This window comes from Zonotrichia leucophrys, chromosome 1 (assembly GCF_028769735.1).
Source record: "Zonotrichia leucophrys gambelii isolate GWCS_2022_RI chromosome 1, RI_Zleu_2.0, whole genome shotgun sequence".
NCBI lineage: Eukaryota > Metazoa > Chordata > Aves > Passeriformes > Passerellidae > Zonotrichia > Zonotrichia leucophrys.
The window spans coordinates 76,318,335-76,345,910 of NC_088169.1; the positions used below are offsets into that span (position 1 = coordinate 76,318,335).

The following is a 27,576-nucleotide window of genomic DNA, read 5'->3' on the forward strand; positions in this document are numbered from 1 at the left end:
CTTCAGGGAAAGCTGAGAGCAATATGATCAAATTAAAGCATACTTTCAGTTTCATATCCCTGGAAAGCTGGATGCTCAGAAAGTCACAAAGATAAACAGTGCCAATATGGAATTCCTGATGTGGAGACATAGCAATTTTCTCCCTCTTCTTGGTTTCATAGTAATGTGTCAGTTTTCTCTTTGTCATCCTTACACACTGGCTGCAGAGCTAATACCGGCTGCATTGCTCTAGAGTCGTAGAATTGTAGCACAGTAGAAAGGTGTCCTCTTTTGGTAATACCTGGAATGCTTTACACTGGTGAAAATTTATTCAAGTTAAAATTTTAGAAACAAAAAAAATCTATTCAACAAATTGAGTATGATCTGCCTTCTGCACCATCGGTGTGATTTCCATAGTCATACTCACATAACGTCTCATCTTTTGAAATTTCAAAGGAACATCAACTACTACATGGTCAAAACATGCATGCACATTAAATAATGGAAGCGAGAAAGGAAAGAATAACCATGGTGCCCAGCTGAGCACTATGCAGTGTGTCTGTCAGCAGTTTCCTGCTGTGATGCCATCACTGTGCTGCTATACCCCTGGGAGCTCTCTGCTTGGACCTCCCTCATTCCCCACTGCATTCCCTTCTCCCTGAACTATTTTCTTGGGAGTCAACTTGAGCATCAGTTCCTGGTCCTGCATTGCAAAAGCACATGTTCCTATTAGCATTTAATATTTGAATATATGTTTTGACCCTCAAAAGTGCTGGTCAGAAGAAAGATGGTGACACTCTAACAACACCTCTATTTACTTTATTATTCTGAAAGCATAAGTTGATGACATGACCCCAAGCAACCATAAAGTGATATAGCCATTTTCCCAGAATTGTCTGAACAATAAAATACCACTGCATATAATTCAAAAGCAAGAATCCTTTTGCTCTGCTAGCTAGGGTAATGCTGTTATTATCATTCAAAGTAAATATTTGAAATAAATCTGACTAAGAATTTTGCTTTGACAGAAAGGATAAGGATAGTAAAATATAGAGATGTTGGGGATTTTTAGGGAAAAAAAAGTTTCTGACTTTTTTTTTTTAAATCTGCTTCCTGAAGCCACACAGTCAGCCAAAATTTATTCTGGGTCAGCCTTCATTGCTCTGAGAAATTAGACCATTAGGCAATGCTGGTTTACAACACTCCATTTTATGGTCACTACGGAACAGACACAGGATTTCAAAGCATGTGGCCAAAAGTCAATATTTTTAGCCTATTACCAGATTGCAACCTTTCCTTTACGATTGTTGTAGGCTTTGAGCAGTGCTCTATATCTCTGTCACCTTGATTTTAGATTGTAATGCAGCATTACCTTCAGAAGAATAAATGCATATTACAATAAATGTAAATATTATAAGAGGACACATGTAATATGTAAAATATATAAGAGGACACATTTTGTGTCATTCTCTTTAAACAATACCAAAAAGTACATTACAGTAACTCATCAGGATATGACAAGCACGTGTGGCTTCCTTGTATCAGCAGACAATCTTCCCCACGCAAACGGAAATTGCAATGTCAACAGCTTTGGATGTACTTAGCGCTACTTATATGCAGCTTTAAACAAAGCAGAACTTCCTAGACAGGATAATAAAATATTTGTATATCAATATAGATATTTTTTAACTTTCAACGATACAAATACAATGATACAAGGTACAAATTCAATGATACAGATGCATCAGGAAGAGGTGACAAAGAGTTGAAAAGAGCTCTAAGGAACTCAAGGGATGTGGCACCTCTAAACTCCTTATAACTGCAAAGTGAGGACATCAATATCAAAAGAAAAGTTGCTAAAGGTATTTGATTTCTCTCTGTTGGTGGTTTGTTTTTGTTGTTTGGTTCTTAGGTTTTGGTTTTGTTTTGTTGGGGTTTTTTGTGCATCAGCTTTCAAAGAGAAGGTTTTCTTCTTAGAGAAGTGATGAGAATCTTCCTGTTATGTTGATGCCTTTAGTTTTAGCTTTCATATTTTCCATATTCTGTACTGCATTAGTAGATAACTCTGAACTTCAAAGAGAGTACTAGCAAGTTCTCCTCACAGTTCAGTTGGACAAAACAATCCTTTTCCAGCCTGAGAACGAAGGACCATTGATGCTTCAAGCCCAAGAAAGTATAAACAACAGTGAATTGACGAGAGCAATCAAGGAGCAATCAGGGACTGCGTAACCTGAAGCTTTAATTGGACAATTAACCCCCATATGTAAATAGACTAAAACTTATGAAAGTATGAAAATTCATGACTTGGTGCCCAACTTGAGTGTAGCCTCAGCTGGGCTCTTGTACTGCCCAAGGTGCATCCTTTGAAGGCCTTTTTAATAAACACCTACTTCATTCCTTTAACTCTCTCTAGCCTCTGTTCTAGGAAGCCTCCCAAGGCATCAGTGTCACCTCCTCATGCAAGCACTGCTGAGGAAGGACAACTTATTTTGGTCTTAGCATGTACAGGGGATTTGAAAGTAAGTGAAGTTAACAGGGAAGAAAGATAGGAGGATTATTATCCTCTAGGTTCAAATTACACTTGTTTCTGTTGAACTGAGGACAAGAACCGCCAGCTAAAATCCAATATGCATTTTGCTACAGCAACAAGAGAATTTTTCTTTCCATCTGATGGATGTCCTGTTGTGCTAGCACATGCATAAGGATGTGAAGGAGAGGAAACAGGAGACTATACTCACTGAGATGAAGACGAACTTTGCACAAGACTATGTCCTACAAGTTCTGCAATCTGCCCTACCAGTGAAACCTTTCTGATGATTTCTATGAGCTCTGGATCCTGTCCAGAATGATAAAGTAGCAAACTAGGAAGAGTGAAAATCCAAAGCCACTTGTGTTCAGCTGCTAACAAATGTGTCACTCAGCAGGTAGGTCCACAGTGACCTTCAGTCAAAACTGGGGGTTTTCCACCATGTGTCTTCTACTGCAGTATGTGCCAAAGGGTTGAAGAGCAATCAGTTCAAAAGAATCAGGGGGTTAAAACAACATATGAATTTGACCATTTCTTTGGTCATGGCCACACTATAGAAATTTTTCAGCAGGGAGGAAATTCTACACTTTCTGTTGTGCCCTTGGGCCGAATATATGTCTTGTATGGCAAGTTGAATGCTGAAATGCTCCCCATGTGTAGGGCTAAACTTCTCTTCCCCCCAAACACATCATAGTATATTAGCATTTATTCTAATCTACATATGGATGAATAATTTGCCAAGGCCCGGAGGTAATATAATAATTATAGGTCAATGGAATATGTGAATGTCCTTTAAGAATATTAGTCCTCATTTAAGAAAAAAAAAATTAGTAAGAGTCAACTTGCCTAGTGAGAACTTACATGTCCTCTGGAAAATTAGCTCAAGAGTACCTTTCACTGCATAACATTCTGGAAGAAATCTAAGTATTTTGATACATATATAACAGAAAAAAAATCCAGAATGCAGAATAATGAATAATTTATATACAGTTATTTTTGCTCCAGCAAGAAAAAAAAACCCCTGCTGTTACAACTACTTGCACAGTGACCTTACTGAAAACCTTTAGATTAAGTTCACATTCCTCTTCACAGTATTATTTTCTTCTGTTTCTTCTACCTCCCCTTTAGACGAGAATATTTACTATATATTGTTGGCAAGGGATAGTTCAATAAACTGTTGTCAAGTAATGTGCCACCTCTACAAGCTGGATCCAAAATAATAAATTCCTATTCTGCATTTGGTAAAATTGTCTTAGGCTTACAAAGAGAAGTATGAGCTTTGGCCTATTTTTTTTTTCAATTTATTTTTAAGGCAAATCAGTGTTTTTTCAGTGTGTTTTCATCGTTGTTTCAAAGTTTTTCACACCTCTGGGCTCTCACTCTTCAGGTCATCTCTGAACCAACACTCTCAGCAAGCCCCCAGCACTTCTTGACTCTCTCTAACACTGCAGGAATGCTTCCAGTAATATGCGAATAAAGGATACAAATGATTTGAAGATACCTTGAATATTTGCTAGTAAGAAATACCATGGGAACAGTTACAGACTGCTTATTTCCAGAATCAGCTTTTTCCATGAGGTTTTGATCCAGTTCTCTCAAGCAAAACTAGATGTAGACATTTCATTGTTCTGATGAAATTCACAAAATACTTCAAAGAAATATAGTAAGTTTTCTCTGGGATTAGCAGAAAATTCAGGTTTTGAAAGAGGATATGGTTGGCAAATGTAATGCTGAGAGAAAAGAAAAGATGTAAGTGTAGTAGTTTTTTTAAATGTACTTTTACATTTACTTCACTTTGCAGAATAAATCAATTGGCTCCATCAGTCAGCTGTCACTAACCCCTGTAAATTATTTCCATTGTGCTTGGAACAAAACCATGGATGTTCTATGATGGCTGTAAAGTCTTAAAACCATAAACTGAGGCCACTAAAATGCTGCAGCAATCATTGTCACAGAACACAGGGAAGGAAAAGCAGATGTTCCGTAGCCATTTACATTGACATCATGATGGTTTGTGGTCCAGAAAATCAATGCTGGCTGTGGTCCAGCACACTTTGTTTCCTTAATCTCAACAATGTTCATAGTCTTACATAATTCATAGGAACTATGAGCAAGTAAAAATCAATTAAGATTTGGTCAGCGATTTTTCTAGATTTCATTTTTTTTATTCACATCTCTCATGAACATACATACAATTACAAATAGGAAAAAGTTCTGCCTGGATTTTAGCATCCAGAGGCATCAAATGGACATCAAATGCAGATGTTGATATGAATACAGAGCACTCCTTTACATGCATGCAACTTTGAGCACTTGTGTAGTTTGCACAAGTTCTTTCAGGATACTATCACCTCTTGCATTGCAAGAAAATGAAGCATGCAAAGTACATTTGAAGAAGTATATTGAAGTACATTGAAGAAAAAAGTACATTGAAGAAATATAGTACCTGATAGTACCTGAAAAAAATCACTCATTTTCTTTTGTACTACAGATCTAAAATTCAGACAATGTAGTTCTGGTTATCTTGCTTCTGTTGGCCTTAAATCCAACTGTTCCTTAGAAATGAAGTTCCAGTTCTCCAGAGAGAGTGGTAGACAAATGAGTGGTGTCTTTTAACCCACATTTCTTACAAGTATCCTTATCAAGTAATCTGCTGCAACCTCAACTATCTTGGTGTTAGAGCATTTGCCCTACCTGCTAAGCTGAATCTATTCACAGCAGACTCTTCCTTGCCCTTTGTCACCATGTAGCTGTTCTTCAACTCTTTCTTCTCTAGATCTAGCAAACCCATTGTCTTCATCGTTTCCATGGAAGTTATGTTTAAAATAACATTCCTGTGGCTCAGGTCTCTGCCCTCTTCAGTTGGTTCCCACCTTTCTAGATATATGGTGCACATAACTGTGTGTGAAACTCTCCTCAGAGATGTACCAGCACCTCTTGGGGCAGAACAATGACTTCATTTGTTTCACTTCCCAGAATAATGTTTGCCTTTTTCAAAAGAGCAAAACACTCTTTTTACTCCCATTCTACTTGTGATCAACTATTAACCAGTTACTCATTGTGCCTGGTGATGTGCAATATTTAACCACAATCACAGCACGTGATTCTAATTCCTTTTAAAACTGCACTGTTTGGCTGGATCTTGGAGGTCAAAGGATAGGTTTTCAACTAAAATGTGAATCACTGATTTAAAGCGCAACAGCAGATTCTTCAAGTCTCCACTATTTCTAACTACGATATTTGTACTTCACATGAAATTATTCATTTAAAAATTCATTATTCATTTAAAAATTCTCTACTTGATTGTGATTCAGAACTTGACAACTCATGATTGTCTTATTTTCTGTTACAGTGACTTCATATCAGCTATCTACTACTGTAGGATTCTCTTCCTTCAGTCCCAGAGGGATAAATATATTCTATAATCACTAAAAGCTAATGAAGCTGTTGGGAAGATGCTGGAATCAGAGAAGCAGCTGATTAAAGTCCTAGTTTGCACTAGACCACTTCTAAGTACATCAGTGTAGCTCTTGCCTATCTAGTCCAGCTGAATTGCTTGTCCATCCTCATTCACACTGCAGCATAACTCTGCTCTGTTTGTAAGATAAACATAAATTGAGAATAAATAGTATAAATATTCAGATTGTTGTATTAGAAAAAACCCAAACAAACTGCTAAGAGTCATAGAAAAACACACCTGTTTTGCTCCTGCCTTACCACCTGGCTGCAGCTGTGCACCCTGTCAACCTAGAGCAGATTTGTGGTTTTGAGGTTTCTCAGATTCTGCTTCTACAAGTCCACAGACTTTTTCTAATTACCAAGTCATGTCATTCACACATTTGAGATCACCTTTAACTGCCTGAAACATGCATCTGATATCTAGTCACCAGCCTTGGTCTAAAAGTTCTCCCATTCGTGACAGTGAAATGAAAGCTGTATTTTATTTCCTTTGGTAATGTTCAAAATATGTCAGTGGCAGGAGTGTACACTTGCCTAGTACAGATGAAGTAAGTAAACCACTCCTCCCCCACCAAGAAATTGCACGGCAATGGCTTTGTCTGATGGTGGCTGGAAAACTGCTGAAGAGGATACACACTCAAGTTCAAGTGGGTTGCCTTCCTAGCTCACTGAGGAGGTGTGGATAACTTCCTGACCTCTGCAAGGGTGCTTTACATCCCATGATGGCTCAACAGGTGAAGCATTCACACAGTTCAATTGGTAAGTCAGTAAAGTTGCATGAGATTGCAACCCTAGAGTGGAAGCTGGCAGAAACATGTTTTAAGTAGATTCATCATTACAGAAATTTTCCTTTTTACAATTCACAAAATTTTTCGCATTAGGTATAGGCACATTCAGGTCTTTTCTCTCCACAATTTCTCCTCCTGTGTATCTCCAACCATAAAATTTCATCGTTCAAGTAGCATAACATCCCCTTTGCTGCTCAGTGTATTCATTTCCTGCTTGTTCACCACATGAAAAGTGTATTGCAATCTTGATATAATACTCATGACACACTTTCTTCCATTCATAGCATTAAAATCTACTCATTTCATTTGCACTTATGTATAGTCCTTAATGACAGAACCTCTTTCTGTATTCTTCTCTTACACTTGGCTTGCAAGATAGGGTTGTGCCACTATAGAATTACACAGTGTGAACAGCCTGCTAGCATATATACACTCTATAAAAAATAAGTAAATAACCATATCATCTAATTTCACATGTTTCTCCTCAGTTCAAGCTCCTATTACAAGACAAAGATGCAAAGAAATAAGGCACATAAAAATCCATAAAAATATCATGTATAAATTAAGAATAATGAGAAATATCTGACTGCAACAAAGCCAAATTTTGAAGAGATAAAGAAGACACTATAAGCCATAGAACAGGCCAGCTATACATCAGGTTCAACAGAAAAAGCTGTCAATAACCATAAAAACAGTTGCTCAAACATTAAACCAAATTTACATCCTTAAGACCTCTGGTACAAGCATATGAACTTTGTTTTCATGCAACAATGCTCACAGCTTTGGCTTGTTAGGCATCTCTAGAGCTGTTTTATGATCAGCTGCAGGTTTTGATTGGCACATATGGTTTAGGGGCTCTTTGAAGCCTGGGGACAGGTGCTGCAAACCATGGCAGAGCTCTCCAGAAGCCCACTTCTCTCTTGCAATTAATGTAACTGCCCTCAGTGTTTTAGGTCAGATGTCCTGAGTGAAATCAGAACAATAAAAATTTTTATTTCTTCACAAGGAACGATGATAATAAGGCAAGAAATTAAGTCTTAATTCTACAAATACTGGTATCACCAATCACATGATGCAATTGCTCTTTAAAGATCTGTCACTTTTGTCTATATTAAGTGGGGGGAAAGTCACCCTTGCTTGCCAAAAACGTTCACATTTTTGAAATTATTACGTATTTCTTCTCAGGAACTGGGAAGCTGTCAGAATTCACAGCACAACAGGTAGAACAGCCTATACAGTCTAGTGTCCTGCACTGACCTGGACAGAGAGCACATCCCTAGGGCAACACTGCTGGTTTCGCAATACACAAGAGATTAATTTCAACTAACTGTAAACTACAGAAAAACATCTGTATTGCAACTGTGTAAAGCATCCTGGATTTGCTTTTTCCCCCCTCCTTGTCATGGTACAGCCATGGATCTGTTATTAGTGTGATGTAGACAAATTCCTTCCACCATCTGCAGAACAGTAATCAACAACAACCTCCAGAGCAAGGCAGCAGGCTGGGGCAAATTAATTCTGCCTGCAAAGGTGCTGCTCATTTGGAGGAAGAAAAAAAGAAAATAAACGAAAACCAAATAAACTAACACAGAGACACCCCCAAAAACATAGGTAAGTAGGTTAGTTTCCTTCTTTCATAAAAATTTAAACTTGCATTATGTAAAAATGCAAACTTGATTTACAGTGAATTTCTGGGACATAGAATGAGGACTGGAGTGAGTCCTCTTGCAAGGTGCAATTTCCTGTTGTTACACATTAATGCAATGGATAATTAAGGATTAACAGATACAAAAGCCTATTGTTCCTGACCTGTGATCAGCCACAGTCACCTGGCAGAGAAAATTGCCTCTGGAGAAAATGTAATGTCAGTTAGATTTTAAAGGGCCAGGGTGCTGGATATGCCTCCAGAAGTTCCACACTGGACCAGGTGTGTGTTTCCAGCCTTGTAACCATCTGCTCTTGTTGCACTTAGGCTCACACCAGGATCAGCTAGGCATGAGCCAACTGCATCCCTTTGGGATGGTGCTGAGCAATCCACTGAGGATGCTCAGCCTGCTGGAGGGGACATTCCTGAGCTGGTCTGGGACATTCCGCTCCCACACATGCACCCAGGCCTCAGCACTCACTGTTTCACCCTCTGCAGCCACTTAACTCCTTGGAACAGACAGAGACTTTGGTTTACTCAAATGGGGTTTGGTTAAGCAATCACTCAGGCTACTGAGAAGCTGCATGAAAAAGTTTTCTAAAATCAGCAAGGCTTCTTTGTGACTCACTCCTCACCATCCCAGTGCTAACAGTCCTTATTTGGTAGTGCACTTTTTAATGGTTGGATTGCTTTTTAATGGTGCCAAAGTCAAAATCCACCATGTTGGAAAGCTCAGTGTGATTTGTGGGACACAGAGGCTGCAAGTCTGTGCAAGGAAGGAAATTTTTGGTGAAAGAGAACCTCAGTAATATAACCAGTTTTACCAATAAAGCGATGTTATTGTCTTTTTACTCAGTTACTGGAAACTAGACAGGGCAACAGAAAAGGACCCGTCCCACACCTGGAGTCGTGAGCAGCAAACAGCTTCCAGACATGAATCAGTGCTGGGAATCAGGAATCATTTGAATAGTGACAATAGCATGATGAAACCTGACAACTTCCAGGGAAATGGGGTAGAGGTACACAAATTTTTTCGCTTGTGTTCACATACATCTGGTTGTGATCTTTTGCAATCCTCACAGCTGAATCTCAGTTCCAATACACATGAGATAAATCAAACTTCTGCATTGATCTTATATTGACTACATTCAAATTCAATCTCACACTTCTGTACTAGAGAATAACACCATGGAGGTAAGCCTGTAATTCCTCTGGAATTGCTTTACTGCATGTCAATTTGCAATGAAATCTTGTATCAACTCTTTGGTATTTCAGGGCCATTGAAATTTTGTATAGAAGCAAGATTTTTCAAATCAGACTAATGGCAAAATTTTGGTTGATGTCATCTATACTCCCAGCACATTTTCCAAATACTTATACAAGTCTATGAGGCTCAGCACACGTCAAGTTCTGCAGTGTCTATCCTGTCTCTCAAACCCTGCTCTCCACAATCACCAAAGCCCAAACTCACCATGCTGTCTCAGCAGATCCCTACAGACCCCTGCAGATCATCAGGATGAGTCAGGAGGAGCTGTGGACATCGGCTGCTCCTCAGTTTGGGTCACAGTCAGTGTGGACAGGCCGAGCCCAGCATGCGTCCCATGCTGCCACAGCTTCTCTGCCTGTCCTTGCAGACAGAGAAGACCACTACAAGCTCAGTCTGTTCTAGGTGGGACTCTGCAGCTCATTCACAGGGTTCTGCTGCAGGATTTCAGGCAGTCTGAGGTTGCCTTAGTGCAAATGCTAAGTTAGGGGGTTCCTACATTAAGTAATATGGTTTTGTCAAGCCAAGATGTAGGCAGTGTTCTAGTTCACATCTTGTTTCAGTCATTTAAAGTATTGAGACAGACATACAAATGGATGGGGCTAGCCAACTACAAAAAGTGAATTCATGAATGAAAGATGACTATGGGAGGTTATGTAACTTTTCCTACCCAGGAAGGTTTCAAATCACGCTGCAGTGAAATGCAGCTGGCTGACTTCTGGCCGTCTTCCCTGCCCCATGTCCTGTGCACTACTGCTGGAAGACAGAATGACTGCATACAGCTAAAGGTTATGACTTCTACTTAAATAGAGAAAATTCAATTATTACGTAGACATTTTTGAGAGATCCACACGTCTGTTAGCTGGAGGAAAGAGACTCCTTATCATTGACCAAAGGATAAAAGAAATCAAAGAATTGAGGGTGTCTGAAGGTCACACAGGTAGGTTACACTTACAGGAAAGCTATTTCCCTTGTGGTTTGTTGCTCAAGATTATTATTGTAAAGACTTATCTCTATACTTGCATCTTTTCCCACCAGATGTCCCAATTAAATTGTTGTAAATACAAAGTAATTAGAGAAACAAAGCAAAGCAATTCTAGACACTGTGAGAAGATGGTAAATCCACAAGCTGAGATGTGTTAAGTTTGATTGCTTAACTATTAGTGACATGGATGTGCTAGTTGTCATCACATTGTTTGTGCTGAATCTGAACATCTAATCCCTTCCTCGGGCCTTTCCCTAAAGCAGTGGGATATTGCTGAGAAATATCTCAATGTAGCTTGATCCAGCCAAACAGGAGAGAAGAACTGGCTTGTCTTTCTCCTGAGATGAGCTGACGCAATGCCGAGCGGCCCTGGCACGACCTTGGTGCCCAGGCAGGAATGACTGGAGGGTTTTACCATCACACAGCATGAAAAAATGATACACAGCCCTGCATCATAGGTGCCAAGGTACTCCTTTGTAGAGAGACCCCTTGGGTAAAATCTATGGAAATGGACTGCAGAAGCTAGGAAGATTCTGAATCAGATTGCACCTCGCAGGACTTAGCTTCAGAAATTGCAATGCAGAAAACAAAATATTTTGCTCTGCAAAGATATTTACCATGTTTGAATTTTATTTTTAGTTAGTCAAATTGAATAACCAGATAACAGAACAAAACCAGTCATGTGTCCTGCAGATCCTAAGAAAACAGGTCTATCCTGTTTGGTAGGACTTTAAATACAATATTGCATAATTCACAAGTGAACCAAATGAAACATTTCTCAGGAATTTTTGGCAATACATTTTTGCTTGATATACACCATAGGGGGTAGAAACCAGCCAACATCTAATCACCCATACAGCCACTTACTTGCTCCCCATGCACAGTGGGAGAGATTAGGAAGTGCAGATAGTTTAATAATGAAAGGATGAGGTGAAGGTGAAGGGAAGTGTTGCACAGGCTCACCACCTGCTGCAAACAGATTGATGTCCAACCAGCCTCCAGGCAATAACCACCTTGGAAGACAACCCTCACTCCACCTCCTTCTTATGCTAGCTCAGTTTTATTGATGAAAATGACATTATATCATATGGAATTTTCCTTTGGAGAAGTCAGGTGTATTGTCCTCGATGTGCCCCTTCCCAGCCACTTTTCCACCCAGCCTCTTCCATACAGTGTGAGAGCTAAGTGTGAGCAGAGAAAGTCATCACATTGTGGGAACACCCTTCACCAATACCCAGAGCCTGGGGATAAGAACACCATACATGCTTCTATTAATAAATTTAATCTATCCCAGATAGATCGATAACACCAATAAAGATTTTTTAACATTTCTTGACTTGTATGAACTCTTGTCTGCATTCAGATTGGGCAGAATTCAGCTGTGCCTTCTGCCCAAGTCAAATGACCAAGACAGTGATCATTCACTACTGAATCATTCATTTCTACTTCACTTTTTCATCCTAGTCATGCTCAAAGGAGACTCTGGTATTACTTTAAACTGAAGTCTTTTTCTCTATAACTCAAAAGGTCTGGTGTCTATCAATGAGTTCCACATAGGACATAGTTTTATGCAGCATTCTTGATCACACCAGGGTTAATATCCTCAAAAATGTGACAGTATAAACTTTTCCATGGCAATGTTGTAAGTCTTCTTAATGGAATTTACAGCAATTTCTATTATTAAATATCTCTACAGTGTTACTTTGGATCTCCTTGACCTTTGTTTACACAGGTCATACACTCCAACACAGACAGATTCTCTGCTGAATACAAGTCACACGACTATGATATTTGTGCAGGAAATTATTTTTCCTTACCCATAATATTTTTTACTATTCAAGACCAAGACAAAGCAATAAAGTCTGCAAAATTCACACAACTAAATCTAAAGGAACAGAAGCTGTTCCTTTTTGATTTTCATTTTGAATTTCCATTTCCACTGAAGCCTAAAGTTCTTCAAAATCTTCTCACTTTTTTGAGAAAAAAAAATACTAGATAGCAAGCTTCCAGCAGAAAATTAAATACAGCATAAAGCTTGTCCTTTTCCATCAGGCTCTTGTGTTTAAACCCTCCTTTTTAGTCTTGCTTATATCCCAGTCAAAGATATATGTAAGTTGCTCAACAGTCTATCAGCTCTCAAGACCTCAGATTCCTCTTGTGTCTGTGAGGAAATAACCAATCCCACACACTGGAGTCATGCAGTTCAAAGTGTTTTAAACACATCCTCAACTCCTGCAACCCAGAACCTGGTCCAGAGACAACTTTATTAACACAGTCATACATAAAGGCAGCTGTTGAGGAAGAAGGAGGTGAACCTACTCTTAGCAATAAAATGTTTAGATTTTTTCAATCAAGCCTAAACATTTGGACATGGATTGATTTGCTGTAAGGTACAAAAACACACAGAAATGATCACATGTCAGTAACTAAGCTGTTTTCAATAATAGGTTACAGCGTCATTCCTTTAGCAGCTGTTTCAGACATTGCTGTGTACTGCAGTCCTCTCCTGCATAGTTCAGCTGTGTGAGGTATAGATCATCTTTCTCTGAAATGAAATTCTTTCTGCTCATCAGTCAGAAGTACATAGGATACAAGCTAATAACCCACAAACACTTCCATACACATTAAGCTACAACCATAAAGAGCTCCCTGAGTGTGAGAAATACTAACCTTCTTTTCCTATTTATGCACATTTCCTTTCAGATTAGAGGTAATAGGGTCACAAAACTGCACACCCTGAGATAAAAATCATAAGTCAGTCTGTATATGGTGTTTCCTGGCCCCAAAGCTATCCAGTGGAATTTAGCAGAGCAAAGCTGGGACCAGTGTTGGTATCAGAGGGCCAGGGAGGTTACAGCTGCCCTGCTGTGTCAGTGCTTCATGCAGCTTTCTCAGGTTGCACTGGTACAGCAGGAGGTCTAATATAGCTCCATATTGCTTAGGAAAAGCTCCTCTCTTACCCCTGAGAGGTTTCACCTACTTTTGCAAGCAATATTCTCTAAGAAGTTCTCAAATGTGAAGAGATTCTTCTGATAGGGCATCCAATTTGGAAGGAAAGGGACAAAGGCACCTGATGTCCTCCTAGTTCTACAGGGTGCTTTTAAAGAGCTGTCTCCTGAACTGCAGGAAGCTCTGCAAGTTTACTGAACGGGCAGTGCTGTAACGTCAGTGGTTTCAGTGAGACACTGCTTGCACCCATCTCCTCTCTGCCCCAACACAGACTGATACAGGCAGGCAGCCAAAGGGCTCTTGCAAAATGCCTTTGTGTATAAGGAACATGGGAAAAGCACAGTCTGAAGTGATTACACAGTAACTGTACCGATAAAGTTACAGAAAGTGAATTTCCCTATGACCCTGTGGTTTCACTACTGGAATAACATGAAAAGAGAGAGACAAAGCTGGCTGCTAGCTGTGACGTGACATCAACAGGGAAGTTACAGGAAAGATTTGTTTAAGGTGATTTCATTTACTTCTTAAAGCATTGATGACATTACACTAACAGAACCAAAAAGTGAGTCACATGCGTAATTGCTGATTGGCGCTATCAGGATCTATATAAGGGTTTCAGCTCTGGTCTTGGGAGACAGAAAGTCAAACTCTTTCTGCTGCAGCAAGGCTCCTCATCAAGATGGGCACCATGCACTACCTCCTGCTTTGTGCTCTCATCTTCCTGCCTGAGACTCCTGCTTTTCCACTACAACAAAGACCACAACCATGGAGCACCATAGACCTTGAGAAAGTAAAGGTATGGTACATGGGGGGGAAACAATACTGCATTATGAGTAATCTGATTTTGATTCAATTTCTACATTCCTTTCCTACCTGCTTGTATTATTTTTGCAGTTTTTGCAGACGTGATATAAAACTGTTTAAACTTGCTGACTAGCTTAAACCTCTTAAGGCTAACTTTAAAAGGAGACAAAGTTCCACTGGTAAATAAAGAGAAGCATTTTACAAATAAGTCCAAAATTTTATGTGTACTGTTTTAGAAGATTGTAGATTTGAATGCTCAGTAAATTGTGGTCACTTGACAGGATTTCTTACTTATAGTATCTCATTGCTGTTACAATTCCTCTTATATATGCTGATCTCTATTACTGAGAGAGCAGAATTTGGTACACTGAAATGGAAAGATACAACTAAAACCAGACATGAATGATGCAGGATGAAGAAACTATTCAAACAAATGTAAAATGCAATTGCCAAAATATCACAGATATACATATTACTCTTTATTTTCCCTCACTTCTTCCAGAGATATCTTGATAAATTCTTTCCAATTTTGTCAAAAACACAAAACATGAGCATAGAAGAAAGGATTAAAGAAATGCAGAAGTTTTTCCACCTGACTGTAACTGGCAAACTAGACAAAGAAACAGAAGGAATATTGACAATGCCCAGATGTGGTATGCCTGATGTAGCAGAATACCAAACATTTCCTGGAACTCCAAGATGGAAAAAGACACATTTAACTTACAAGTAAGTGATGTTTCAGGTTTTCTGAGGAAGGGGATTGCTCTATATTTGACTAGGTAGGTTTCCCTCACAGCCTGAATGAAATTAACCTGCTTTTTTTTCCTGACAGGATTCTCAGTTATACACAAGACCTACCCAGACGGAAAGTGGAAGATGCAATTAGAAGGGCCTTGATGGTATGGAGCGATGTGACTCCACTGCAATTCCGAAAAGTTGACACAGGCCGTGCGGACATTGAGATTAGATTTGCACGTCGTGGTGAGAATACCTGTCCTTTTTAACATGCAATGCTCCATATGCTACTGAAAGCATGTATTTTTATAGCCATAGCTTTAAGAAAGAACAAAGAGTTGGGAATTAAATCAAAGTCTGCACAAATTTTATCTACTTTATATCATGTCACTAAACATCTATGTTATTATAATGTTTTACTCCTATAAGAGAGTTATATAAATCCTTTCAGAGTCACAACTGTGAAATGAAGGGAGAATTTGGCTCCAGAATGAGGCACTTAAACTTTGATGTTCAAGGTGTTTTTGCCTTGATAAAATGTGCAAACTACAGAGAAGAGCTCTGTAGAGCAAATTAGCAGCTTCTGAAGATCCAGCTGCCATAGGCTGCATTCAAGCAGCTTAAGGCAGGTTTACTCAGGCCTAGACCAAGCCGGGTTCCCAGAGTAAGCACACGTTGGCAGCTGGGGTGCATTATGTTTGGCCACAGAAAGTCTCTTCAGGTAGATTTGTTTCCAGAATGAATGGTATGTTGCACCCCAAGATTGCACCAAGGTGCAGCAGCCAAAGCGTGGTAAGTGGGGTGAACAGAAGTCACTTCAGAAATCCATCTCTGATCTGGAGTAGTCTATGGATGTACCTTGAACGTGTGCCTGGCATGTAAAATGACAGCTTAGACTGACTGAATGCCTACTTTAAGCTTGTCTGGCTTCCTCTCTACATCCATTGACAATAATCAAAAAAGATCCATTGACTCAGTAGTGCAGATCAGGCACGCGGCCTGCAAGCACATGAGCACCAAAATGTCCAGAGCCTGTGTGTCACTGATGGCAAGAACATTAGGGTGCCATTAGTAGGTGATCTGATGTCCTAGTCAAAGGCGGAAATGATCCTTCAAGCTGGAATGGGTTTTAATTCCATGTCACACACTAGAATTAGGTCTCTACTGCCTTTGTTAGTCATGCCCTAAGGGTCATCCACATTGTCTGGGAGAAAGGACACAGCATGGCATCTCATTTCCCAACCACACCTCAGTAAAGTCAGTGACTCACTGTGAGGGAGAGGGAAATTTTCCAAGTTGGTTCAACTCTGATCCAGCTCTTGCACTTGAAGTAGGAAATGGTAAATTCTACCTGCACTATGACAGAAGTAGATGATAGACCAGACCTCAAGGCTGGGAATAAATGAATTTGTCTCTACAGAAACATGGTTATCTATCCAAAATCACCATCCACACTTAAATCAGTCTAAGTGAGAATGTCTGCAACTAATACTGTCCAGCACTTTTCAATATCAAACACATTCAGATATTAACAAAATTGTTGTCAAGGATTAAGTATTTATTCTGAAACCATCCCTGATTGTGGCCTCAGGATCCCAATTCTGGCAAAAGCTCAGGGAAAAAATATTCAGCTCTTCCTGAAACATGCAGCAGACCAAAGTATCAAATACAAGATTTGAACTTAAGTCATGAATTTGGAGAGTGCTTCCCTAAGCCTCACTTCTCATTTTCACAACCTTGCTGCCATTGCAAGATTATTTTAAGGATTGGCAACCAGCAAAACGAGTACAAACTACCAGCATGCTTCTACTTGTTGAAGTTAAATATGACAACTGATCTCATCTGATGACATTGATTTATTTCAAATGCAGAGCATGGTGATGGATCTCCTTTCGATGGAAGAGGTGGCACGCTGGCCCATGCCTTCGCACCTGGAGAAGGGATTGGTGGAGATGCTCATTTTGATGATGATGAAAAATGGTCAGATGTCAATCAAGGTAAATCTCACATGGGTAGATGAAAGGGAAAGGCAAATATTGTACATGTTGGAAGAACACAGCCACAGGAACTTGTCACAGACATGTTTTATGAAAAATCCTTTCTTTAGGATTTTTTTTCTCCTGAGAAGCTGAGAGGCCTCAGGAACAAAATGTAAACAATGATTATCTGCTGCTGTGGAATGCAACAGGTGGATCTGTGATCGGTCTCATGTGGTTGTTTCTAATTAATAGCCAATCACAGTCCAGCGGTCCGGACTGTCTCAGTCAATTGCAAGCCTTTGTTACCATTCCTTTTCTCTTCTTAACTAGCCTTCTGATGAAATCTGTTTTTCTATACTTTCAGTAGAGTTTTAATGAATATATATAATAAAATAATAAATCAAGCCTACTGAAACATGCAGTCAACATTCTTGTCTCTTCCCTCATCCTAAGACCCTGTGAACACCATCACAGGAACTACTTTCCATTACTCTTCATCCTTCAGTGCTACTTCAGTAACAACATTTCTATCCTTTTCAACTACCATGATAACAACTAGGGCTTCATTACCATGAACATCTACATAATGCCTGTTCTGTCCATCATTTAAAGCACTTTTTGCAGGCGAAACTAGGACTGTGAGCCCTTGATTCCTACATAAATTGTGAACAGGTAAATTGACTTCCTTCTAGGAATGCAGTCAACCAAAAGCAGAAAAGAGATACAAAAGAGACTCAGGGTCTCTAGATGCATATGCAAGAAATCAGTAGATTTTTTATAAAATATTACAGTAATAAAAGAAAGCTCAGCAAAAATGGATCAAAAGCCTAGGGTTTCATTTCAAGGTGGATTGAAATATACAAATTCTCCTGCACTTTCAATTAATTGAACTTGAAAAAGAAAAGCCATACATTTAATATCCATTTATGTGCTTCTATTTTGCAGATGTCAATTTGTTCCTCGTTGCTGCTCATGAATTTGGCCATTCTTTGGGACTGGCTCATTCCAATGTCCGTGGAGCTCTCATGTACCCTCTCTACTCATATCAGAACCCACAAACTTTCAAACTCCCGGCAGATGACAGGAGAGGAATTCAGAAGTTATACGGTAAACTCATGATTAATTTGTTTTTCAAGATAAAACCAAGTGGGGTACAGCCTTCACTCTCCTTGATTGCAAGGGGCTCATCATGTTACCAAAAAGAAAGAAAGTGAACAAACTTGGGAAAAACCAACTCCTGCTTACTCTGTCCACTCACTATGTTGCCTCTGTAGCCTGCTCCCACTGCAGCCAAGAGGTGACAAAGCAGCAGTGCATGCATCCTGCATTCTGCCAAGCATTCCTCTGGCCCTTGCTCTGCAAATGAGCTCTTCCAGTGAGTGGTGCTCCCGGCAGGAAAAGAAAAGCAGTGTGCCACTCACCAAGTTCAGTAAAGGCAGAAACTCCTCAGCAACAGGGGAACATAACTAGAATTGACCCCACAGGACAGAATTTGTCAGGTTTGCTTTTCTTTAGGCACTGCCCGACACAGGGCGTGCTAAAGGAACACTAGGAAGAAAGCACAGTTGTCTGCATTGACAATTTTCAGTAGGTCTCCATGTTTTGTGTTTCTCTTCCACAGGGAAAAAGCCATCAAACTCTTGAAGAAAGTGCTTAACCAAGAGCAAAGAATTCACATCTCATTGTTTTGGTCTTCCAAAGCAAATTTAATCCTCCGGCTAATTAAGATGGTAAACTCCTGGGCTGCAATTTTTATGTTGATTTATTTGCACTTTATGCCATTTCACCTAACAAAAATAATAATAAAAAAATGTATTCTCTGTTTTCTAAGGTTTTCTTTTTTCTTCTGGCATTTCACTGAGGCATTAAGTTACTCCTGCATGCATGATAGACAGTCAGACAAGTATCTTTGTGAAAAGGGTTATAGGCACCTAAAGTGCTCGTGTGCATCGACTGGTGTCAGAACAGAACAGGGTTTGTTCTTACATCAGTGCCTTGCTTTCAATTCCCATGCATGTCCTGCCACTTCACAGTATTGACTCCTCAGAATCAGTGTGCTCCCCATACGGCTCACACATAGAGGAGGTCTCCACAGTGCTTCCTTCAGTCTGGGCTGGGACGTTTTCCCAAAGGGAAGAGCTTTTCATCATCATGTCCTCCCTGGCTTTCCAGAGAAGCAGGTTTGAGAAGCAGTGGACTGGGATTCCCATTGGCCTCAAATTCCATTGGGTATTTTTAAATTTATTAAAAAAAAGAAAAAAAAACACAACAAGGAATAAACCCCACAGGCATTCTCCCAAGGACATTCAAAATCTTCCAAATGCACAAGGTAGAAGATGTATTTATTAATAGTTTCCAACAGATGGCTCCCTGTGCACAGAGATGAGGAGCACAAACACCAGCTCAAAGTCACTGACAGCATCTTCAGTCTCCTAAACCAGTGTTACCCAGTACAAGGAACGACCTTAACCCAGCCCCCAGAGTTGACACAGCACAGTAGGAAACGTGGTGCTCACACAGCCCAACTCGCAGAACACAAAACACCTCTGAGAGCAAATATATCACCACTCTGACCAGTGACTATTTAACTAATGCAGTTGATACTTAGAAAAAGTATGGTTTATCATGCTCTGGTCAGATCTGCTTTTATCTCAACCCTTCCTGCCTCATGTTGTGTGATCCAAAAAGGACTGACACTGTCCAACCCAACAGGTAACCAAACACCACATTCACTATGCACCCCTCAGTGGGATGGGGAGAGAAATGCAGAAAAAAGGTAAAATAAAGTGGTAGAGACAAAGACAACTCAATAAGACAGGAAAGGAAGCGGAAATAACAATAAATAATAAATACAAAAAGAAGGAAGCAAAAGCTAGTTAAAGAAAAGACAAGGAAGAAGAGGAAGAAGGAGAGCAGGAAGATGAAGATGAGGATGAAGATGAGGATGAAGATGAAGACGAAGACGAAGAAGAAGAAGAAGAAGAAGAAGAAGAAGAAGAAGAGAAATAGGAATAGGAATATACAAAGCAAATGATGCACAATAGAGTTGTTCACCACCCAGATGGTGCCCAAGCAGAAACCTCTGTCCAGCTTTCCCTCTAGTTTATACACTGAATATGACATCCTGTGGTATGGAATATCCCTCTGTCCAGTTTGGCTCCCAGCTGTGTCCCCTTCCAGCTTCTTATACCACCCAGCTTCCTCACTGCTGGGCTGCTGTGTCAAGTTGAAGAGTCCTCACTCAATGTAAAGGCTGCTGAGCAACAACCAAAGCATCAGTGCGATATCAACGTTAGTTTGAAAATTTTCCTATCAGTTACCAGCCATTTTTTCCACACAAAGCTCAAAGATGAAGTAGGTGATGCTAAATGTGGATATTATACTGAGGACACAGCTGTCTTCAGGTATAAGAAAAAATTTGAAGCCCCAGAATGGAGGGTCAGATCCAATCTGTATTAAAGGCTATGAAGAAGAGCTCTCTGGGCTATGTGCATGCTCGATCCAAATGGGTTGATCTGCACTGTCCTAGAAAGATGCAGTTTGACAGAAAATACCCTTTGTTCCCTTGGCCAAAGTCCCCACAGGGAACAAAGCACAAAATAGAGACACACCATGCCCTTTATCAAGCTCAAGTCACTTAATAAAGTTTCATAACGAGAAAACAGCCATAGAAGACAGGCTTTATCAAAGACTCTGCAGAAAAAAACACTCCTAAGGCCACATAGAATAATTCATGGACAGTGCTGGAGGAGGCACTCTTATCAAATGAAGCCAGGAGAAGAAATGCTAGACTGAATTTAGCACGTTTGTTTCCTAGTGTACAATTAACATCCTTATGAACCGAGACAAATGCAATAGAACCCAGAAATGTAGTCCTAGGAATACTGTCCTGACAATGGCACACATCTGGGAGACAGCTTCCTGCCACCACATGAGGTGACTGGCCTGCAGTAGGGCCAGCACAGGGGGCAGTGAGGCACCCTTGTGTCTTGAAGAATCCATCTCAAGAGAGGCAGCAGCACCAAGTTAGCATCACCACAGCAAGTGAAATAAAACAGAAGTCAGGAATTTTGTCCTCAAAGACAGCCACTGATGAGGCTGCCAGCAGCATTTTACTTCCTGTTGAGCTCCCATTGCCTTTCCATCCCCACAAGGGATCTCTCCTTTGGGGAAAAGCGCTGCCATCGGCACACCTCACCCTGCTGAGCAGATGGGAACTGTGCAGCATTTGCCTCCACCTAGTGGCACAGCTCGGCAAACTGCACTGGCTTTGCAGCCTGTTGTAAAGCGTGTGCCTTCTCTGCAAGCACACAGATGGGCAGGAACTGCCACACAAACAAGCTGGGGGAAATCAGAAACAACAGCAATTTGGCAAACTTGCCCCTGCCTCTTCCTTCTTCCCTTTATCCCACTGCATATTGTGTCAGTTTTTACATGCTCTCTCTAATACACCTCTAGGCACCTAATGCTACTCAAATAGCAACTTTCCCTCCTTTTCCACACCAAAGAAGAAATGGCAAACCACAACATTTGGTTTGTTGGGGATTTTAATTTTTACTTGCTTTTACTACTGTTTTTTTAAATAAAATGATCTTTAAATTCATGCTTGCTGTTCCAGATAGTACAACAAGCAGCAAATGAATTCTCAAATGTATTAACATTTCTCACAGGTCCTTTGACTATGAACATTTAAAGGATAAGCTCTACTCCTGCACTATCTAGAAATGCTGTTATGGGGATTTACCCAGTCACTTAGGTACCCTGAGCCCACTCCATCAACACAGACTGATATTCTGAGAGGGCAAAATCAATACCTGCTATACCTGGTATTAACAAGGGAATAAAATCTCGGAAAAGTAAAATTAATGATATCAGCAGCCTTACCAGTGCTTATCAAAGCTGTCACACATAAAAAGTCCAAGATATGCGATGGGAAAGACCTGATGAGATGCAAAAGTGCAAGTATGCCTTGCCCCAGTGATGTCCTCTTGATTTATTCTTCACAGTGTAAACTGCAAATTTAATCCCTAATCTTTAATCTTCAAATTTAAAGCATTTGAAGATGCCTTTTCCTTTTTTGTCTTTATAAAATTAGATCCTCAACAAAACCTGCCTCAAACAAGATGCTCTTTATGGCATCATTATGATGTTTTCAGTTTCAGCAATGTCAGTATGAAGTAGCTCCACTGACATCAATGGAATTATTTGGGATTCATCTACTAGAGTAAAAATGTTAATAAAGGACTAGAGAAAATTATTAAGGGGTTAAAATTGTTACTGTTTTCTGCCAGCCCTAAAGTTTACAGACAATAAAACAAAAATCACAGAGAGAAGCAGCAGGCTGCTCTGGTATATAGAAAAATATGGAAGTCTATCCACATCAGGGAAACAGAAACCATTAGAGGTCTTCTACTTGGCGACATGCAATGATCTGACAGAGCTCTGTCCTGTGGGCAGTGAGAGAGTCTCTATTTCTTGCAACTCAAAAAACAACACAACCCCAATAAAACATTGCGGAAGATTTGCAAAGAAGAAGGATGAGTTTTTACATAGCAAGCAAGTCAGCTCCGAAATTCATTGAAAGCATATTCAAGGGAACTGATGACACAAATTCATAACCAGAATTTTAAAAGTGACTCACATGCATAATTGCTGATTGGCACTATCAGGATCTATATAAGGGTTTCAGCTCTGGTCTTGGGAGACAGAAAGTCAAACTCTTTCTGCTGCAGCAAGGCTCCTCATCAAGATGGGCACCATGCACTACCTCCTGCTCTGTGCTCTCATCTTCCTGCCTGAGACGCCTGCTTTTCCACTACAACAAAGACCACAACCATGGAGCATCATAGACCTTGAGAAAGTAAAGGTATGGTACATGGGGGGGAAACAATACTGCATTATGAGTAATCTGATTTTGATTCAATTTCTACATTCCTTTCCTACCTGCTTGTATTATCCTTGTCTTACATTACAACAACAGTTTTTGCAGATGTGATATAAAACAGTTTAAACTTGCAGACTAGCTTAAACCTCTAAGACTAACTTTAAAAAGAGACCAAGTTCCCACTGGTAAATAAAGGGGAGCATGTAATTTTTAAAAGGAGTCCAAAATTTTATGTGTACTGTTTTAGAAGATTGTAGATTTGAATGCTCAGTAAATTGTGGTAACTTTTTGACAGGATTTCTTACTTACAGTGTCTCATTGTTACAATTCTTTTTTATATATGCTGATCTCTATTGGTGAGAGAGCAGAATTTGGTACACTGAAATGGAAAGATACAACTAAAACCAGACATGAATGATGCAGGATGATGAAACTACTCAAACAAATGTAAAATGCAATTGCCAAAATATCACAGATATATGTATTAATCTTTATTTTCCCTCTCTTCTTCCAGGTATATCTTGATAAATTCTTTCCAATTTTGCCAGAAACACAAAGCCTAAGCATAGAAGAAAGGATTAAAGAAATGCAGAAGTTTTTCCATCTGACTGTAACTGGAAAATTAGACACAGAAACTGAAGAAATTATGACAATGCCCAGATGTGGTATGCCTGACACAGAATACCCAACATCTGCTGGAACTCGAAAATGGGAAAAGACACATTTAACTTACAAGTAAGTGAGGTTTCAGGTTTTCTGAGGAAGGGGATTGCTCTATATTTGACTAGGTGGGTTTCCCTCACAGCCTGAATGAAATTAACCTGCTTTTCTTTCCTGACAGGATTCTCAGTTACACACAAGACCTACCCAGACGGAAAGTGGAAGATGCAATTAGAAGGGCCTTGATGGTATGGAGCGATGTGACTCCACTGCAATTCCGAAAAGTTGACACAGGCCGTGCGGACATTGAGATTAGATTTGCACGTCGTGGTGAGAATACCTGTCCTTTTTAACATGCAATGCTCCATATGCTACTGAAAGCATGTATTTTTATAGCCATAGCTTTAAGAAAGAACAAAGAGTTGGGAATTAAATCAAAGTCTGCACAAATTTTATCTACTTTATATCATGTCACTAAACATCTATGTTATTATAATGTTTTACTCCTATAAGAGAGTTATATAAATCCTTTCAGAGTCACAACTGTGAAATGAAGGGAGAATTTGGCTCCAGAATGAGGCACTTAAACTTTGATGTTCAAGGTGTTTTTGCCTTGATAAAATGTGCAAACTACAGAGAAGAGCTCTGTAGAGCAAATTAGCAGCTTCTGAAGATCCAGCTGCCATAGGCTGCATTCAAGCAGCTTAAGGCAGGTTTACTCAGGCCTAGACCAAGCCGGGTTCCCAGAATAAGCACATGTTGGCAGCTGGGGTGCATTATGTTTGGCCACAGAAAGTCTCTTCAGGTAGATTTGTTTCCAGAATGAATGGTATGTTGCACCCCAAGATTGCACCAAGGTGCAGCAGCCAAAGCGTGGTAAGTGGGGTGAACAGAGGTCACTTCAGAAATCCATCTCTGATCTGGAGTAGTCTATGGATGTACCTTGAACGTGTGCCTGGCATGTAAAATGACAGCTTAGACTGACTGAATGCCTACTTTAAGCTTGTCTGGCTTCCTCTCTACATCCATTGACAATAATCAAAAAAGATCCATTGACTCAGTAGTGCAGATCAGGCACGCGGCCTGCAAGCACATGAGCACCAAAATGTCCAGAGCCTGTGTGTCACTGATGGCAAGAACATTAGGGTGCCATTAGTAGGTGATCTGATGTCCCAGTCAAAGGCAGAACTGATCCTTCAAGCTGGAATGGGTTTTAATTCCATGTCACACACTAGAATTAAGTCTCTACTGCCTTTGTTAGTCGTGCCCTAAGGGCCATCCACATGGTCTGGGAGAAAGGACACAGCATGGCATCTCATTTCCCAACCACACCTCAGAGACTCACTAAAGTCAGACTCTCTGTGAGGGAGAGGAAATTTTTCTGAGATGGTTCAACTCTGATCCAGCTCTTGCACTTGAAGTAGGAAACAGCAATATTCCACCTGCACTGTGACAGAAGTAGATAATAGACCAGACCTCAAGGCTGGGAATAAATGACTTTATCTCTACAGAAACATGGTTAACTATCCAAAATCACCATCCACACCAAAATAAGTGCAAGTGAGAATGTCTACAACTAATATTGTCCAGCACTTGTCAATATCAAACACATTCAGATATTAAAAAGCATTAGGTATTTATTCTGAAATCATCCCTGATTGTGGCCTCAGGATCCCAATTCTGAAAAAAGCTCAGGGAAAAATATTCAGCTCTTCCTGAAACATGCAGCAGACCAAAGTATCAAATACAAGATTTGAACTTAAGTCATGAATTTGGAGAGTGTTTCCCTAAGCCTCACTTCTCATTTTCACAACCTAGCTGCCATTGCAAGATTATTTTAAGGATTGGCAACCAGCAAAACGAGTACAAACTACCAGCATGCTTCTACTTGTTGAAGTTAAATATGACAACTGATCTCATCTGATGACATTGATTTATTTCAAATGCAGAGCATGGCGATGGATCTCCTTTCGATGGAAGAGGTAGAGTACTGGCTCATGCATTTCCACCTGGAAAAGGGCGTAGAGGAGCTGCTCATTTTGATGATGATGAAAAATGGTCAGATGTCAATCAAGGTAAATCTCACATGGGTAGATGAAAGGGAAAGGCAAATATTGTACATGTTGGAAGAACACAGCCACAGGAAATACTTTCAATTCCTCTTCATCCTTCAGTGCTACTTCAGTACAAACATTTCTATCCTTTTCAACTACCATGATAACTACTAGGGCTTCATTACTATGAACGCCTACATAATGCCTGTTCTGTCCATCATTTAAAGCACTTTTTGCAGGCGAAACTAGGACTGTGAGCCCTTGATTCCTACATAAATTGTGAACAGGTAAATTGACTTCCTTCTAGGAATGTGGTCGCTCAAAAGCTGAGTCCAAAAGAGACTCAGGGTCTCTAGATGCATATGCAAGAAATCAGTAGATTTTTTATAAAATATTACAGTAATAAAAGAAAGCTCAGCAAAAATGGATCAAAAGCCTAGGGTTTCATTTCAAGGTGGATTGAAATATACAAATTCTCCTGCACTTTCAATTAATTGAACTTGAAAAAGTCAATTGTAAATCACTTCTAAAAAGTCAATTGTAATTCAATTGTATTTTGTAACTTCATCATCCATTTATGTGCTTCTATTTTGCAGATATCAATTTGTTCCTCATTGCTGCTCATGAATTTGGCCATTCTTTGGGACTTACTCATTCCAATGACCCTGGAGCTCTGATGTACCCTTACTACTCATATCAGAACCCACAAACTTTCAAACTTCCAGCAGAGGACAAGCAAAGAATTCAGAAGTTATACGGTAAACTCATGATTAATTTGATTTTCAAGATAAAACCAAGTGGGGTACAGCCTTCACTCTCCTTGATTGCAAGGGGCTCATCATGTTACCAAAAAGAAAGAAAGTGAACAAACTTGGGAAAAACCAACTCCTGCTTACTCTGTCCACTCACTATGTTGCCTCTGTAGCCTGCTCCCACTGCAGCCAAGAGGTGACAAAGCAGCAGTGCATGGCCTGCTGCTCTGTCCTCCCACACTCCTGAATTCTGCCAAGCATTCCTCTGGCCCTTGCTCTGCAAATGAGCTCTTCCAGTGAGTGGTGCCCCCGGCAGGAAAGGAGAAGTACTGTGCCACTCATCAAGTTCAGTAAAGGCAGAAACTCCTCAGCAACAGGGGAACATAACTAGAATTGACACCACAGGACAGAATTTGTCAGGTTTGCTTTTCTTTAGGCACTGCCTGACACAGGGTATGCTAAAGGAATACTAGGAAGAAAGCACAGTTGTCTGCATTGACAATTTTCAGTAGGTCTCCATGTTTTGTGTTTCTCTTCCACAGGGAAAAAGCCATCAAACTCTTGAAGAAAGTGCTTAACCAAGAGCAAAGAATTCACATCTCATTGTTTTGGTCTTCCAAAGCAAATTTAATCCTCCGGCTAATTAAGATGGTAAACTCCTGGGCTGCAATTTCTCTCCCTGAATTTTTATGTTGATTTATGCACTTTATGCCATTTCACCTAACAAAAATAATAATAAAAAAATGTATTCTCTGTTTTCTAAGGTTTTCTTTTTTCTTCTGGCATTTCACTGAGGCATTAAGTTACTCCTGCATGCATGATAGACAGTTAGACAAGTATCTTTGTGGAAAGGATTATAGGCACCTAAAGTGCTCGTGTGCATCGACTGGTGTCAGAACAGAACAGGGTTTGTTCTTACATCAGTGCCTTGCTTTCAATTCCCATGCATGTCCTGCCACTTCACAGTATTGACTCCTCAGAATCAGTGTGCTCCCCATACGGCTCACACATAGAGGAGGTCTCCACAGTGCTTCCTTCAGTCTGGGCTGGGACGTTTTCCCAAAGGGAAGAGCTTTTCATCATCATGTCCTCCCTGGCTTTCCAGAGAAGCA

At 40.0% G+C, this 27,576-nt stretch overlaps 2 protein-coding genes across 2 annotated transcripts; both read left to right on the forward strand.

The window, feature by feature from the left end:
• Nucleotides 1–8,294: 8,294 nt before the first annotated feature.
• MMP7 (matrix metallopeptidase 7) lies at nucleotides 8,295–18,866 on the forward strand. Its single transcript, XM_064732910.1, has 7 exons — nucleotides 8,295–8,364; nucleotides 14,259–14,392; nucleotides 14,903–15,126; nucleotides 15,233–15,381; nucleotides 17,007–17,132; nucleotides 18,060–18,221; nucleotides 18,736–18,866. The coding sequence occupies exons 2-7, from the start codon at nucleotides 14,276–14,278 to the stop codon at nucleotides 18,756–18,758; spliced, it is 801 nt and encodes a 266-aa protein (XP_064588980.1). The 5' UTR covers nucleotides 8,295–8,364; nucleotides 14,259–14,275; the 3' UTR covers nucleotides 18,759–18,866.
• Nucleotides 18,867–22,872: 4,006 nt separating this feature from the next.
• On the forward strand, nucleotides 22,873–27,029 carry LOC135458070 (matrilysin-like). The gene is made up of 6 exons (XM_064733024.1): nucleotides 22,873–22,980; nucleotides 23,513–23,733; nucleotides 23,840–23,988; nucleotides 25,608–25,733; nucleotides 26,309–26,470; nucleotides 27,007–27,029. The coding sequence occupies exons 1-6, from the start codon at nucleotides 22,873–22,875 to the stop codon at nucleotides 27,027–27,029; spliced, it is 789 nt and encodes a 262-aa protein (XP_064589094.1).
• The last annotated feature ends 547 nt before the right edge of the window (nucleotides 27,030–27,576 follow it).